The following is a 15033-nucleotide window of genomic DNA, read 5'->3' on the forward strand; positions in this document are numbered from 1 at the left end:
CTAGCAGATTACTTTACCCAGAGAGTTCAATAAATGTTTGTTAAATTGAACAGAACTCCATCCCCTACAATAATAACGCACAGCTTCACTCTGCTTTACCAAGGTGAACCGTGTACTGACTCGAAGCTAAATCCCACCTGTTTTTTCCTCTGTTTGGAAAATTCACCTGGAGCAAATCATCTTCCTCACCACTGGCAAAAAAAAAAAAAAAAAACCTAAGTTCCTAGGCTTGATGATAAATTTATATCCTCATAGGTCTCAAACTTAGCTGCACACTAGAATTATCTGGGGAGTTTTCTAAAATCCCAATGTTCAGATTACACACAGGGGCAAAGGAGTCAGAACCTTGTGGTGCACCCAGATGTGAGGGTTTTGTTAAAGCTCCCCAGGTGGTTCTGATATGCAGATAAAGATCAAAAAAGAAGAGCAACGCTTGTCAAGGACACCATAGTTACTAAACTATTTCTGTAAATATATCAAGTATTTTTTGTCATGTATGTTGTGCTATTCCAGACTAGCCTGAAAATACAATGGATTTATAATACCAGTAATAAAATAGTAGATATTTGATACACTCCCCATCAGTGGAATTGTTAAAATCTCAGTGGCCTAAATTCAAGAGAGTGGGGGGAATAGTACTTGTCTTTTAAGGATTTTTCCCTTCCCAATCTCCTTTCTCCAAGAACTGTCTGAACTCCACCTGCTCACACAATGTGCGCCTGAAATCACAGCTGTTCTTCACATCCCTGCTTCCCCGATGTCTACAGCCTTCCTCTTACCATGCTCAGAGGATTCTACATTTGAACGTGCAACAATAACCTGGAGGGCTTGTGATGACAGATTCCTGGGCCCCACCTCCACCTCCTGAGCTTCTGATTCAGCAAGACTGGCTGAAGCTGGAGAATTTGCATTTCTGTCATCCTCCAGATATTGCAGATGCTGCTGGTCTGGAGATCACACTTGAAAAACTACTGCTGCAACTGATAGAGCCAATCAGACTTGGTGAATGAAGTGCTCTTGACTTGGCTTAGATATATGTTCAAAGAATAGTCCATAATTGGAGTCATTAAAACCATTTATGAAAAATATCTATTCATTTATTTAAAATCACTTATTGAGAAGTGGTTGACCAAAAAAAAAAAAAGCCTTGAATATTTTGTGTATGCATCTTAATGAATTTGGGAAAAGTATACACCCATGAATTCATCACCAGCACCAAGATGACAAATAGACCTCCCCAAGGTTCTTCCCATTCTCTTTATTATTATGACTGGGGCGGAGGGCTTTGTTAGTAAGAAAATTTAACATACATTCCGCCCTCTTAGAAATTTTAAGTATACAGTACAGTACTGTCAGCTCCAGACATGATATCACATAGTAGATCTCCAGAACTTAATCAACTTGCATAGTTGAAATGTTACAACTCCTTAACCATCACCTCTTTGTTGCCCATAGACCATTCTACTCCTTGCATCTACAAGTACATGTCTTTCAAATTCCACTGGAGAGATCATACAGCATCCTCTCCCTGTGTCAGGCTTCTTTCACTTAGCACAGGGTCCTCCAGGTTCACCCATTGATCCATTCAGTGGCTTTTGGATTCCCCTGGACTTCGCTGCACCTATCCCTCTTCCTATGCCCCTCACCGAAATAATGAGTAGATTCTGTTAGTCCTTGTAATTCCTCTCAAACGTCCTGTTCTCCACATGTTTTCCCTATGTGGATGGCCATGTGTGGTGATTCCCTTGCTGATGCCACACCCGTCCCCCCTGCCTAAAAATTCCACCAAGTCCACCATGTTCACTACTGTTTTCCTCCCACTATGTCCTTGAGCATCCATTTTTAAAAGAATTCTGACCACATCATTAGCTTCTGGTACCTTAGTTAAGCTTCTGGCCATCTTTCTAGATGGTCTGTATCTCCTGCCTTGTCATCTGGCAGTCCACTCTGCCCGCCTCTCCAGATCCATCATTTCCCAAACTCTTCCCAGTCTTCCTGAAACTGCTTCCAGTGCAGGGACAAGGGACAAGGGACAAGGATGAGGTAGATGTGTAAAATGTGAGAAGACACCCAAAATTTAGGAACCAGGATAAATGCTATTTTTGTGTACTGTATTTAAGGAAATAACCAAAAGTTATTACACGTTTTTAGATGGAAAATGAAAATTACATTGAAGTTCCATAGAATATTAATTTCTAAGCAAGTGCACTTCAGTCTCCATGAACCAATAAAGGAAAAAGTGTCTGAAGTTCTTTATTACTATTCTGAAAATGGAAGAAGTTCTGGAGGCCCCATGGGAATTATGGCCAGGCATGGCTGGGCGATTACTTGCTCTGATGTCACAAGGAGCCATTGTGAGTAAGTTTCAAAGATATATGAGAGAGTGGCCACAGCTGGGATTTTGTCCACAACTACAGGAAGCCCTTGGTGGTGACCTGTCGGACTCCATGATAGTTAGAACTTTTGGTGGTTGGCGGTTGCCAGTTGTTGCTGGTGGTCCTTGACTATTGGTTCTTTGATTTGGGTTGTTGTTTGTCTTGTTTCTGTTTTTGATTTTGATTCACGGTTTTGGTCTGTTATTTTTATTTATTTATTTATTTTTTGGTAGCGTTCTTGGTTGGTGTTCTTACTTAGGATGCATAGCCAGAGTAGTGAGAGTAGTGTCATGTTGCAGGGGCCCAGCTCCTGGCAGAAGACAGGCCTGAGGGACCAGTATGAGGTCCTGAGGGACATTGGGTTTGGCGGGTTTGGCAAGATCAAACTAGCCCGCCATCGCCTGACTGGGGTAGAGGTGGCCATCAAAGTCCTGCGGAAGAAAGGCCAGAATCTCTTGCTCCTCTCCGAACCAGAGATGATGAGGAACCTGGAGCATCCCAATGTGATCCAGTTATTGCAGGTTGCTGAGACCCACAGAAATATCTACATGGTGATGGAACACGCAGGTGGGGGTCGGCTACTGGACCACATCCCGCAGGATGGCATGCAGGAGGAAGAGGCCCGCAGACTTTTCCGGCAGGTAGTGAGTGCCGTGAGCTACTGCCATGACAAGGGCATCGTGCACCGAGACCTGAAGCCAGAGAACATCATGGTGGATGCCAGAAGCCATGCCAGACTTATCGACTTTGGCTTCAGTGCCAGGTTCACGCCTGGGCAGAGGCTGTGCCAGTTCTGGGGCACTCTCTCATACTTTGCCCCCGAAATTATCCTGAGGCAAGAGTATGAGGGCCCCCCAGTGGACATCTGGAGCCTGGGTGTCATTCTGCATTTTATGTTGACAGGGAGGTACCCATTTGGTGGCAACACCTCTAAGGAGATGCTGAGTCAGATCACGCTGGCAACCTACCGCGACCCTCCCTGTGTTTCCCTGGCAGCACGAATGCTCATCCGCCAAATGCTGACCCTGGACCCCCAGAAGCGGCCCACAGCCAAGCAGATCCTTCAGCATCCATGGCTGACACAGGGTAAGCAGGATTTACCCCATGATTATAGTAAGCCAATCCCCATACGCCCAGACCCTGAAATACTGACCACCATGTTTGATATGGGTTATGATCTGCGCAAGACCTGGGTGTCCCTGGCCAAGAGAAAGTTCAATGCGGCCATGGCTACCTACCTCCTGCTCCAGCACCAGAAAAGCCAGGGAGCAGGCTGCATGTTCCAGGGGAAGCCTGTGCTTCCGAGGGTGAAGCCTCGCCCACGCCCTGTGGATCTTTCCCATTCCCCTGTGCTCCCAAAGAGGAGCCCCAGCGAGCCTGCCCTGAGCACCTTCCCCTTGCCCTGTGAGCCTCAGCTGCCTGAGGGCTCCAGACAGGCAGGGCAGAAGCACATCAGGAGTGCCAGTGAGCCTGCTCTCCATCTCCACTTGCCACCAGCAGGGGCCCCCACACCTGAGGTAGGCCCTCAGCCTGACTCTGGGCAACCCCAGGCCCACAGAAGGTGCTTGAGATGGGTTGACAGGAGGATTGCTACCTGTGTCCGAGAACTGTGCTGTTGCACACCAGGGGTCAGCAATAAGTTGGTTCCAATGTAAGAGGGCAGAAAGGTGGCAGGTTCATTAAGTGTGGCTCCAGTGAAGGGAAGAGATGACCCAGGCAAAACCAGGGGACAGCCAGAGGACCCTGTGCTCTGTGGATCCTGACACCTTGTGTGGGCATCAGATGTGTGGACTCCGAACCACTGCAGGAGCAAGATGTGCCAAGACCTCAGGTTTCTCTGCCCAAGCACCAAGCACCCTTCTGCATCCATCAGGTCATCAGGACTCTCCTCTGCCCCCACCTGCAGAAGACATCAGAGCCTGCTTCCCTGGGACCCTTTCCCTGCCCTGCTCTTCTGTCCTTTCTCCCATTCCCCAGGGATGATTCTCACTAAATTTCAGACAGATTTGCTAATAAAAAAAACTATAAACATTTTGAATAATCATTTTATTAGCATAGTTTTTATTTGTAATCACCTCACTCTGGAAACAATCCAAATGTCCCCTAGCAAACCATGATATGTCCATACTGTAAAACGCCCTCAGCAATAAAATGAGAAGACTTCTGATATACACAAACATGGATGAAAAGCAAATAATTTATGATAATAGAAAGAAGCACATTCAAAAGGCTTCGATGGTGCATGATTCCATCCATATGGCATTCTGGAAAAGGGAAAGAAAACCAACCGTTGGAAGCCAGGGGCTGGAGGTAGAGTTCAGGGGTTGACTGCAGATATCACAAGGGAATTGTGCCTTTGCAGTGCTGGTCCATTGAACACAGGACCTTGTGCATGTGGGGCAAGCTCTCTACCACTGAACTACTGCCCCAGCCCAACAAGGGAGCTGCTCTGGTTAGGAAACTGTATCTTGATTGTGATAACTTAACATGACTATATACTTTAAAAGTAGCAGAACTGATAGCTAGGTGCAGAGTTCCACACCTGTTATCCCAGAAACTGGGGAGGTTGGGCAGCAGGATCACTAATTTGAGTCCAGTGTCAGCAACTTAGTGAGGCCTTAAACAACATAATGAGAACTTAAATTTTTAAAAAAGGCCTTGGATGTATGTCCCTTTAAAAGTAAAGCAACCGTTGTTTCAATTTCCAGGACAAAAAAAAAAAAGTAACAGAACTATAGACTGGAAAGGGTAAATTTTGTAGTAAGACTTTATTCGAAAAATGTAAAGAGCTAAGAATAACCAAGACAATTTGTTAAAAAATGAAATAAATTAGAAGTATTTCTTCAGAAGATATCAAGGATCATTATGAAAATGATGTGATTAAAATAATTTATATTGGTTTGGAGAAGAGTAAACTGTTGATAAAAAATGAAGAACTTAGAAACAGATCTCTTTATATAGGATCCTGATAAATCATAGAAGGGGGTGGGGACATGTCTGTCTTTTCAGTAAGAGGTTATGAAATCATTGGTTCACCAGGTTATTTTTTTAAATGCAATTTATTTCTGCCTAACATCTACAGAAACTCTCTTCGGAAATCTTATCTAGAACATGGAACAACGGTAAGTGTCACACTGCTGGTGAGGGTATAACTCCATACAAGATTTGGGGAAACAGTTTAGCATTATTTACCTATATTGGAAACACTCATATTCCATGATCCAAAACCAATTCCACTCCATGGCAGGAACACACACAACAGAAACGTGATTCCATGTGCACTAAGACACCTGGGAGTATTTGTGAATGGAGTCCCAAAGTAGAAAAGACTTAAATATTCATTAATAATGGAATGAATTTGTAAAAAGAAGTGGGGTTTTTTTGTTGTTTTTTTTTTTTTTTTTTTTTTTTTACAATAGTGTAGCATAAAACAAGGGAATGAGTAAAGTGGACAATGGATGCTTTGGTTACATGGTGGCAAACCTGTCCCTTTCTCTGGGTCATCTTTTCCCTCTTCATGGTGTCTGAAGGAAATTGCCTTAAGGGCCCCAATTGTTCACTCCTTCCAGCAGTCAAGCTCTTGGTCATGTGACTTGGAGTTCCCCTCCAAGGTGCAATGGATCTCTTCCTGTAGAACCTGGGCTTGGCTCTGTGACTGTCTCTGGTCAGTAGAAAGAGATGCAAACGAGAAGGGGCCAGTTGTGTGTGCAGGCCTCCTGTGTCTTTCCTTTCCCTCTTATCCCACCTACCCCACCCTTTGGCCTCTTATGTTTCTAACATCACTATGAGAAGGACATGGGTGGGTGCCCAATGTGGCTAAGGTGTCCCAGCCCCACCAGAGCAGCTCTAGTTGTCCCTGGGATGCATGAGTAAGCCCTCCTTATCCCCCCACCTCAGCTGAATAGCTGCATGTCCCACACAGGGAGGAAGACATGTTCATGGGGATGTGCCCTGTGGTTTGGGGGTTAGTTCATTTGCTATGCAACAGAAGCCATCTGTGAGGTGGGGCACTGATGAGGTGCAGGGAAGGGTGGATTGTGCCAAGCAGAGGCAGGGGAGAGGAAGAAGGGCTTCTGGAAAGAAATGAACAGCAAAGGCCACCAGTAGTCCCACATGTGGGCCAGGAGCAGTCCTGGACCCAGGTAGGGTAGTGGACCTGCTCTCCTTCCCACCCTGTTGGCTATTTTTTATTATTTTTTTGTAACAGCAGTGCTCACTGTATGAAATTCATCCATAAAGAGGGATGTAGTGCCCCAACCTGGAGGCTCCCCACAACCCTGCTCTCAACTGGAGCCCATTCCCAGCAGCAACCACAAGTTATGTGCATACCCCTCCTGACATTTGCCTGTGTCAACATGCACATCCATTCATACCTCCTTCCTTCAAGGTTTTAAAAAATAAAGCTATGAGCTGTTTAGTATATTGGGGTTTGAGCTTTGTCACTTCACAACACATCTTAGAAACCTTCTCAGCTTGTGCACAGAGACCTACATTGTTTGTGAAATTGCCTCATTTGTATCCCATGTGGAGATACCAGCATTTACCTCAGGGTTCCTCCAGGTGTGGACACTTGAGTTCCTCTGGCTTTTCTCTAATGTCTATGTGCCTTTGGACACACTGGCAATCATTAGTGCAGGATCCATTCCTATCAGAGATTTGGTGGGGTCAAAGGGTAGGTCCTGAAAAACACAGAGATATTGTTCCACTGTGATCTGAAAAAGTCCTGTGGATGTGCACTCCCGGAAGCTGTGTGGGAAACCCAACATCACTACATTCTTGTTGATGTGGAAAAGCTTTGGCCTTCAGAAACATTTCTGAGTTCTGGGGAGGTGTCTCCCTGCTGGAGCACTTGACCTGCACCCATGCTTGAGGCCCTATGTTCACCCCAGTGCCAAAAAGCAGTAGCAAACTCTCCTAGTCTGCTAGAAACAGATGTGAGTTCACTGGTATTTTGAATGTGAAACTTCTTGGATTAGTGTTGAAATGTACATTTTTTTTTCATGTTGATTGCCTACTAGTATTTCCCCTAAAACATCCTTTGTCCATTTCTCTTTTATTGATTTGTGAGGAGCTTTATCTGTGAACTCTATTGTGATGAATATTGGCACTGTGTCCCCCAGCCTGCCAGATCAGTCTCTTTTAATGTTCTTCTGAGCTCTTTCTTCACAGGGAAGTTTCTACTCTGTGTGTCGTCCAGTCTGTTGTCTTCTTATTTCCTGCTTCTGGTTCCTGCTGGGGAAGGCTGAGCCCTTGACTGTTTACAGTGCATTTTTCCTTTCCACTCTCTCATATGGGCCTGGCTCCCAGGGATTTGTCCAAGTGCACACTATCTCCACTGGAGAAATAAGGAAAGGAAGGTCAGGCAGGATCAGTGAGTTATCTGGGTCCCCCAGCTACTTGTGGGAGACTAAGAGCCAGGAGCTGATTGCCAAGCCCCAGACCTAGGTAGCGGGTCTCCACTCCCTACCACTGAGATGATCTGGTCAATGGCATGTCCTTTACTGTTCAGGTTTCCTGACATCCCCTGCATGCGTACTGTTGATAGAAAGCTGTTGACACCTTTTCTCATCAGAGACAAGACCTGCCTGTCCTCCCAAAGCCACACAGTGGACCTTCAGTAGCCCTGTTCCCTGTCCCCATCAGGCCTGCAGCAGATGGAGGCACCCCCTCTGCTCCCTGGAAGCCCCATTCTTCAGGCCACACACTCGGGTCCTTTACCTATTCTCCTGTGACAGGGTCCCAAGCACATCTGGTCACCCTCACTTTCATTAGACCTCCGAACATATGCAGGCTCATCCAGGCAACAGAACTTCTTATAGTCTGGCACAATGTGTGTGAGTCCCTACGGTTTGGGTGACACAGAGTGGTGAGTCTGCAAGGGCTTCCAGGAGCAGTGGTTTTGGAGTTGGCCTTACAGAATCGGCAGTGTAGAGAGGGCGAATAATCAGGGTTCCCGGTGGCAAGTGCCAAGGAATGGACAGGAGGTGGAGTAGGAAGGAGACAAGGTCAGTGCTAAGGTCCCTGACTGAGCTGAATGCTCAGACTCCGTGTTGTAGGTCACAGGTTCTTAGTGACTTGAGAACCTAGAGGGTTGTGTCTCCAAGAACAATCCTGGGATGCCAACTGCAAATTTGCAGGAGTGCCTGTAAAAGGCAGATCCTGGAGCCTGTAGGCCTGCTGACCAAGGGGGTGGGCAGCCTCACAATGACAAACTTCCTGGGAAATTCTTAGCTCACTCATGACTGAGGTCACTGCACGTGAAAGCCCTAGGTGGCATTAAGGCACCACCCTCAGAGACTAGAGGGGACCCAAGACCGAGGCCTGGTACCCAGCAGCATGGCAGCTGGGCAGCTTTCTGGCAGGGCCTTCACGGTCTTCTTTACACCTTTTACCCATGGTCATGCCTGGCACATGGAAGTTCAGTGATTGCCAGGTGCATGAATCAATGCCTAACCTGGTGAATGAGTGAAAAGAATGTACAGTTTGAGTCCGGTTTTAGGCTTGGCTGCCCAGCCGTGATGCAGTTCTCCCCAAGTCCTTGACCCCAGATGGCAGAGACTTCATTCTGGTGGAGTGTGTTTGGGTGAAGGAGGGAGGTGGCTGGCAAGGGGAGTGAAAGCCACCTCTGCAAGACCCCTATCTTCCCTGAGATCAGTGGATGCTGCGCATGCCATCATTTCTGTCTATCCAGTTAACTCCTGTGCCTCCTTAAGGCTTTCCCTCCAGGAATCCTCCCTGTCCCTGCCAGCTGGGCAGGCTCCTCCCAAGGCCTCCAACACTCACCTCCTTTCCAGCCCTTTGCCTGTGCGGAGGCTCCAAAGGCTTATCAGGCCCTCACTCTGGGTCAGGCAGTATGCCACGTGCTCTTTGGAGTCTTCTCATCGAATCCTCAAGTCTAGAGGTGGGTGCTATTATTATTACTGTTTCATTGAGGAGGCAACTGGGTTTCTGAGAAGTTCAGTCATTTCCCCAAGATCACCCAGCCAGTGAAGGTCGGTTTGGCTCCCGTGCTTGTAGTGCACTTGACCATCCTGGCCCACCCAATTTAGAAGTATAAGGAATGGATGAGTCAATGAATGAATGCTATATCCCAATGTCCTTGAGCAGGAAGGTGCTCTGCCCTTCTGGGAAAAGGGCATTTGCACATCTAACATTTTCTGAGTGTTGTTTATACACCAGGCTCCATGCCTTAGCATGTTGATGATACTTAATCCTTAACCTGGGGGGCTGGCTCTACTAATTATGTCCATTTGCTGATGAGAAATTTGAGGCTCAAAGAGGATATTGGGTCACTCTTCACAAAACCTAGAGCCAGTGGATGGCAGAGCTGAGATTGGGAGCAGGCAGCCTGACTGCAAAACCTGGGGTAATCACCCTCCGCCATATGGGGTGACCAGGGGTTTTCCCAATGGTGAGTATGCTGACTGCCAGTGGACATGGGGTGGACAGCTGTGGGTCTCAGTGCGGTGAGCCCTGGCTGAGGGAGCCACCGTGCTGCTGTCAATAGGATAAGGATCAGGCATCCCAGTTTGACACTACTCCTTCCTGTGGCAGAGGAGCTTTGAGAAGGATTTGCACCACAGCCCAAGGAAATCCTTCCTGAAGCAATTGTGTGGACCATGTCAGGCTTTTGCACACATGGACAGCACAGTCCTCACCTCCCTGTCTGGCTCCTGGTTCCTGGCACCTCCAATCAATACCATGGACAATGTGGCATCTACCAGCATGCCCATGACCTGGGACTCTCCTGAGTTGGGTTCCTCCCCCGACTCCCAGATACTGGAGGGGAACCAAGACAGAGACCTGGTACCTAGCATCATGGCAGCTGGGCAGCTTTCTGGCAGGGCCCTGATGGTCTTTTTACACCTTTTACCCATGGTCATGCCTGGCACATGGAAGCTCAGTGATTGCCGGGTGCATGAATCAATGCCTAAACTGGTGAATGAGTGACGAGAGAGTAGAAGGAGACCTCCATACTCCAAAACCAATTCATTCAGTAAATACTCCATATATCAGGCCTTATTCAGATCCCAGGAAAGCCCAGGCTCAGAGCTCTTCCCTGCGCACAGGGCCTGCAGATGTTCAATGGATGACTGGAATGGCAGGAGTGGCTGGGCATCTCTGTCTTCACAGGTGATGCCTGAGTTTCTGGAAGATCTCCACCCATTCCCCAGAAAGACGTGAATACTCCCCTTCCTATGAGGCTATCCTGCTGCCCATTATTCCTATCCTGTGCAGAATCATATCCTCCATCCCTCTGCACTGGAGAAGTGATTTGTGAGCAAAGCTCCCTCTTCTCCATTCTTTGGCAACAGAATAAAGTCATTCCTTCCCCTAACTCATGTCTCTCATTGACTTTACCATGGGATGAGCTTCTAAACCTGGGTTGGGTAACAATCTGAGTGACCCTGCCTAGTGGGTACACTCTTGGTGCCAGGCTCTAGACTGAGCTCTTAACACAAGTGTTCTTATTGATGCTTACAGCTACCCTAGGGGAGAACTATAATTATCCCATTTAAAGACGAAAAAGGTAGGCTCAGACATGGTAGGTGACCTTCCCAGAGTCATGTAGGTGGCAAATGGCAGAGCTGAGTTTTTAAAATCTTTTAAATATTTGAATTTGTTCTTATTAGTTATATATGACAGTAGAGTGCATTTTGACATGGGTACACAAATGATGCATAACTTCTCCTTCCTCTGGCTGTACATGGTGCTGAGTCACACCAGTAGTGCAGTCATATATCTATATAGGGTAATAATGCCCATCTCATTCCACTGTCCTTCTAATCCCCACACCCCCTTCCTTCCCCTCCCTCCCTCTGCCCAATACAAAGGTCCTTCATTTTTCTCTGCCCCTCCCTATTATGGATCAGTATCTGCTTATCAGAGAAATCATTCAGCCTTTGGTTTTTGGGGTTTTACTTATTTCAGTTAGCAAGAAATTCTCCAATTCCATCCATTTACCAGCAAAAGCCATAATTTCATTCTTCTATAAAGCTAAGTAATATTATATTGTGTGTGCATGTGTGTGTGTGTGTGTATATATATATATATATATATATATATATATATATATATATATATATATATATATATATATAGTTTGGTTCCATAGTTTAGGTGTTGTGAATTGAGCTGGTATAAACATTTTTGTAGCTGCAAAATTTTTAATTAATTTAAAGTCCTTTGGATATAAACCAAGGAGTGGGATAGGTGGGTCTAATTGTGGTTCCATTTCAAGTTTTCTTAGTAATCTCAATACTTATTTTCATAATGGTTGCATCAATCTGCATTCCTACCAGCAATGTATGAGTGTTCCTTTTCCCCCCACATCCTCACCAACATTTATTGTTGCTTGTTTTCTTGATGATTTCCGCTCTGACTAGAGTGACGTGAAATCTCAAAGGAGTTTTGATTTACATTTTTCTGATTGCCAGAGATGTTGAACATATTTTCTTAATTTGTTAGTCATTTGTGTTTCTTCTTTTGAAAAATTTCAGTTTACTCTTTTTACCCATTTTTTTATGGTTTTTTTTTTTTTAGTTTTTTATATATTCTAGGTGTTAATCCCCTGTTGGAGGAGTAGCCAAGTTATGAAACCAGCCCAGATTCCCATCCACAAATAAATGGATAGAGAAAATGTGGTGTATGTACATAACTGAGTTTTACTCAGCCATAAAGAAGAATAAAATTATGACATTTGCTGACAAATCGATAGAACTGGAATACATGAAGCTAAGTGAAATAGGCCAGACTCAGAAAGTCAAGGGTCAAATATTTCTCTCATATGAGGGAGTTAGAGCAAAATAAGGAGGAAAAGGGAAACCGAAACCATGAAAATAAAGGAGAGATCAGTGGAGAAAGGGGGATAGGGGCGAGGGATGGGAAATGGGAGGAAATGTGGAAAAAAGGTTGACAACATTGTGCGTGTACATATAGGAATATACCATAGTGAATTTCAGCTTTATGTATATCTATAAAGCAATGATTATTTTGTAAAAAGCAATAAATAAATAAGCAGAAGGAATATCAATAGAGGAAGGGGAATAAGCAGGGAAGAGTAGATTGAAAGAGGAAGCACTGGATTTTGAAATGGAACAAATTACATTCCATGCACGTCTGATGATGTCAAAGTGAACCCCACTACTATGTATAACTGTAATGCACTAACAAAAACATTTTAAAAATCTTTCCTTTTTGAATTACTCTCTTCTGATTGGATTTCTATTACTTGCTCTTAGAAGGGAGGTGACTAAGAGCAAGTGTACCTCACCTGTGTTCTAAGAGGTCATAATGACTTCTCAAATGCCACTTGCCATTTCTGCAGTCATTGCTGATGCCCAGTCCTGGAGGTGCTTTCTGCTCTTGTTGCATTTTCCTGAAGTGGAGAAACAGCTTTCCTTTGGACATTTTAGACTCTGAGGAGTCCACAGGGTGCTTGGCACCCCACCTTTGGAAGGATATCTAGTGACATTCCTTGCTTCCAGATGGCTTTGTAAAATTATAGCCTCTTATTCTGGCACAGACTCCCTGGAGTAGGGCTGCCAGGATAGCCGAGTGTAACACTCTAGGCTATTTTGTAAATATGCTCTGTTAGAACCACCATGCAGTGTGAAGAGACTAATTATGTATACTTAACTTTCTCTCCATTCTGGTATCTTCAGCACCCTAGACCCAGCCTTGAGGGTGAAGGAGTGTTGTTGTTTTTGATTTTCTGGGACTCTTAGTGCTGGCTGCTGAAAACGACTTGTGCTGAGTGCTTTCCATTCGCTGAACCCAGGAGACCAGACAACCTGGGCTGCAAGAATGGGCCATGCCCTCTGGCTTCTGGGGAGGTTCCGCCAAGGGGGTGCACTACCAGAAGGTAGGATGAAGGGAGGGTAGCAGGAGAAAGACCGGGGTATTTATTTCTCCAGATCATTTCCCAGGGTTGCCATGGTAAATGCATTTCTCAACTGAAGGTGGTGCTGGCTCTGTGAGGGTCCCTCACCAGAGTCCTCTTAGACTCTGTAGCTGCTCTGTCCCTCACCTTTTTCAGTCTAGGGATAGTAAAAAGACCCAACCTTATTAGTTCTAGATACCACACTATCCATTGAAGTCTCCCTATGCCCTTCCCACATCTTAAAACTCTGTTAAATTTATACAATTTGAAAGTGTATCTCTCTTTTTTGATGGACCCTGAATGACACAGAGCCTTGAACTTAACATGACCAGTTATTATCTATTCAAGGTTCTTCAGGTCCACAGAAACTTCCACCACTTGCTTCACCAGTCCTTAGGAAATGTTGGGGTTTGCTGAATTTTTCAATATTTTCTTAGACCCACATGGTTGGACTTTTGCTTGCTACATGTTGTTGGATTCCAGCTTCCTCTCTCCTTTTGCATAGCCCAGTCAGTGGTTCTCAACTGTTGGTGTGAACTAGAATCACCTGGGGAAGCTTTGATAAATTCTTATACCCAGGTTGCTCCCTGGACTGAATGAATAAGAATTCTATACTTAGATGAACAGCATATAGTTTATAAATAAGGAAGCTGAACACTTGGAGTCCCATTTTTTCCCTAAAGGTAACAGACATGGAGGTCTAAATCCAGTTTTCCTGATTCTCACTCCAGTCCCCTTGCCAGCATGAAGAGTGCAGTTTGTTCCTGCTTCTTGTGGCCCATCTTTTCTCTACTGTTGTAGCATGATTCCTTTAGATCAGACAAAAATACCTTCCCTTTTGATTCATACCTTGCCACAATGCCTATTTCAGAGTCCTATGCACAGTGGGCATTTAATAAAACATATTGACTTACTGATTGTATACTCTGTAAGACTGAAAGGAAGGTAACAAGTTCCTTTTTTGGTGTGCTATGAGGAACAACTAAAAATACCATTTCTCTTGTATACTAGTATGTATTAAGATATGAAGTAACTAAAAGTGGTGTTGATAAAATCAGTTTTCAAAATGTCATCCACTATATTTGTCCAAAAATATGAAAATGAAAATTTTCTCTCTCAATACCCACAGGAAAATCTACTGACATACATACAGATGATATTTGTGTAGATAAAACTAAATGTGTTATCTTGCAAACTTCCTTGTTAGAATTTCAAACAATTCCCCAAGTCTCTCAATATAAAAAGTTTAAGAAATAACCAATAAATCACATGCATAGAGAATAAGAATGTCAATAATCAATCTCCACTTCCTCAGCTATCCAGTAAAACTCAATTTCTATACCCCAATCCTGCATCATTTCTTACCTAGACTTTTGGAGTAGCCTCTAACCTGCTCAACCTGCTTTCTCTCTTTCTATCTTTACTTCATTGTTCACATAGCAGCCAGGATGGTCTTTTAAATATGTAAGTCATAAACTCTATTTTTGGAAATGATTGAGATTAATTCGTCTATTATTTATAAAACTAAAAAAAAAGTATGAAATGAACTTTTAAAAAAATATTAAGAAACAAGCAGTACAGGACCCTGATCTTAGAGCAAAAAGAAATAGTTAAGACCCAATATCACCCTACATTTCTGTCATACTTAGTATTTTTCATACTAAGACATTGGGAAGACAAGCTCCAAACAGAATTTGGGGCTACTGAGGCAGCAGGAATTTTCAGGACAGGTGCCAAAGAGAAGGGATATATGCATATAAAAAAGCTATAAGAACT

The 15033-nt window shown here is 44.6% G+C and overlaps 1 protein-coding gene across 1 annotated transcript; it reads left to right on the top strand.

Moving 5' to 3' along the window:
* Positions 1-2635: 2635 nt before the first annotated feature.
* LOC143394827 (sperm motility kinase 3A-like) lies at positions 2636-4030 on the top strand. The gene has a single exon (XM_076849429.2). It carries the CDS (start codon positions 2636-2638, stop codon positions 4028-4030), a length of 1395 nt encoding a protein of 464 aa, XP_076705544.2.
* The last annotated feature ends 11003 nt before the right edge of the window (positions 4031-15033 follow it).

This window comes from Callospermophilus lateralis, chromosome 3 (assembly GCF_048772815.1).
Source record: "Callospermophilus lateralis isolate mCalLat2 chromosome 3, mCalLat2.hap1, whole genome shotgun sequence".
In the NCBI taxonomy this organism is placed as follows: Eukaryota; Metazoa; Chordata; class Mammalia; order Rodentia; family Sciuridae; genus Callospermophilus; species Callospermophilus lateralis.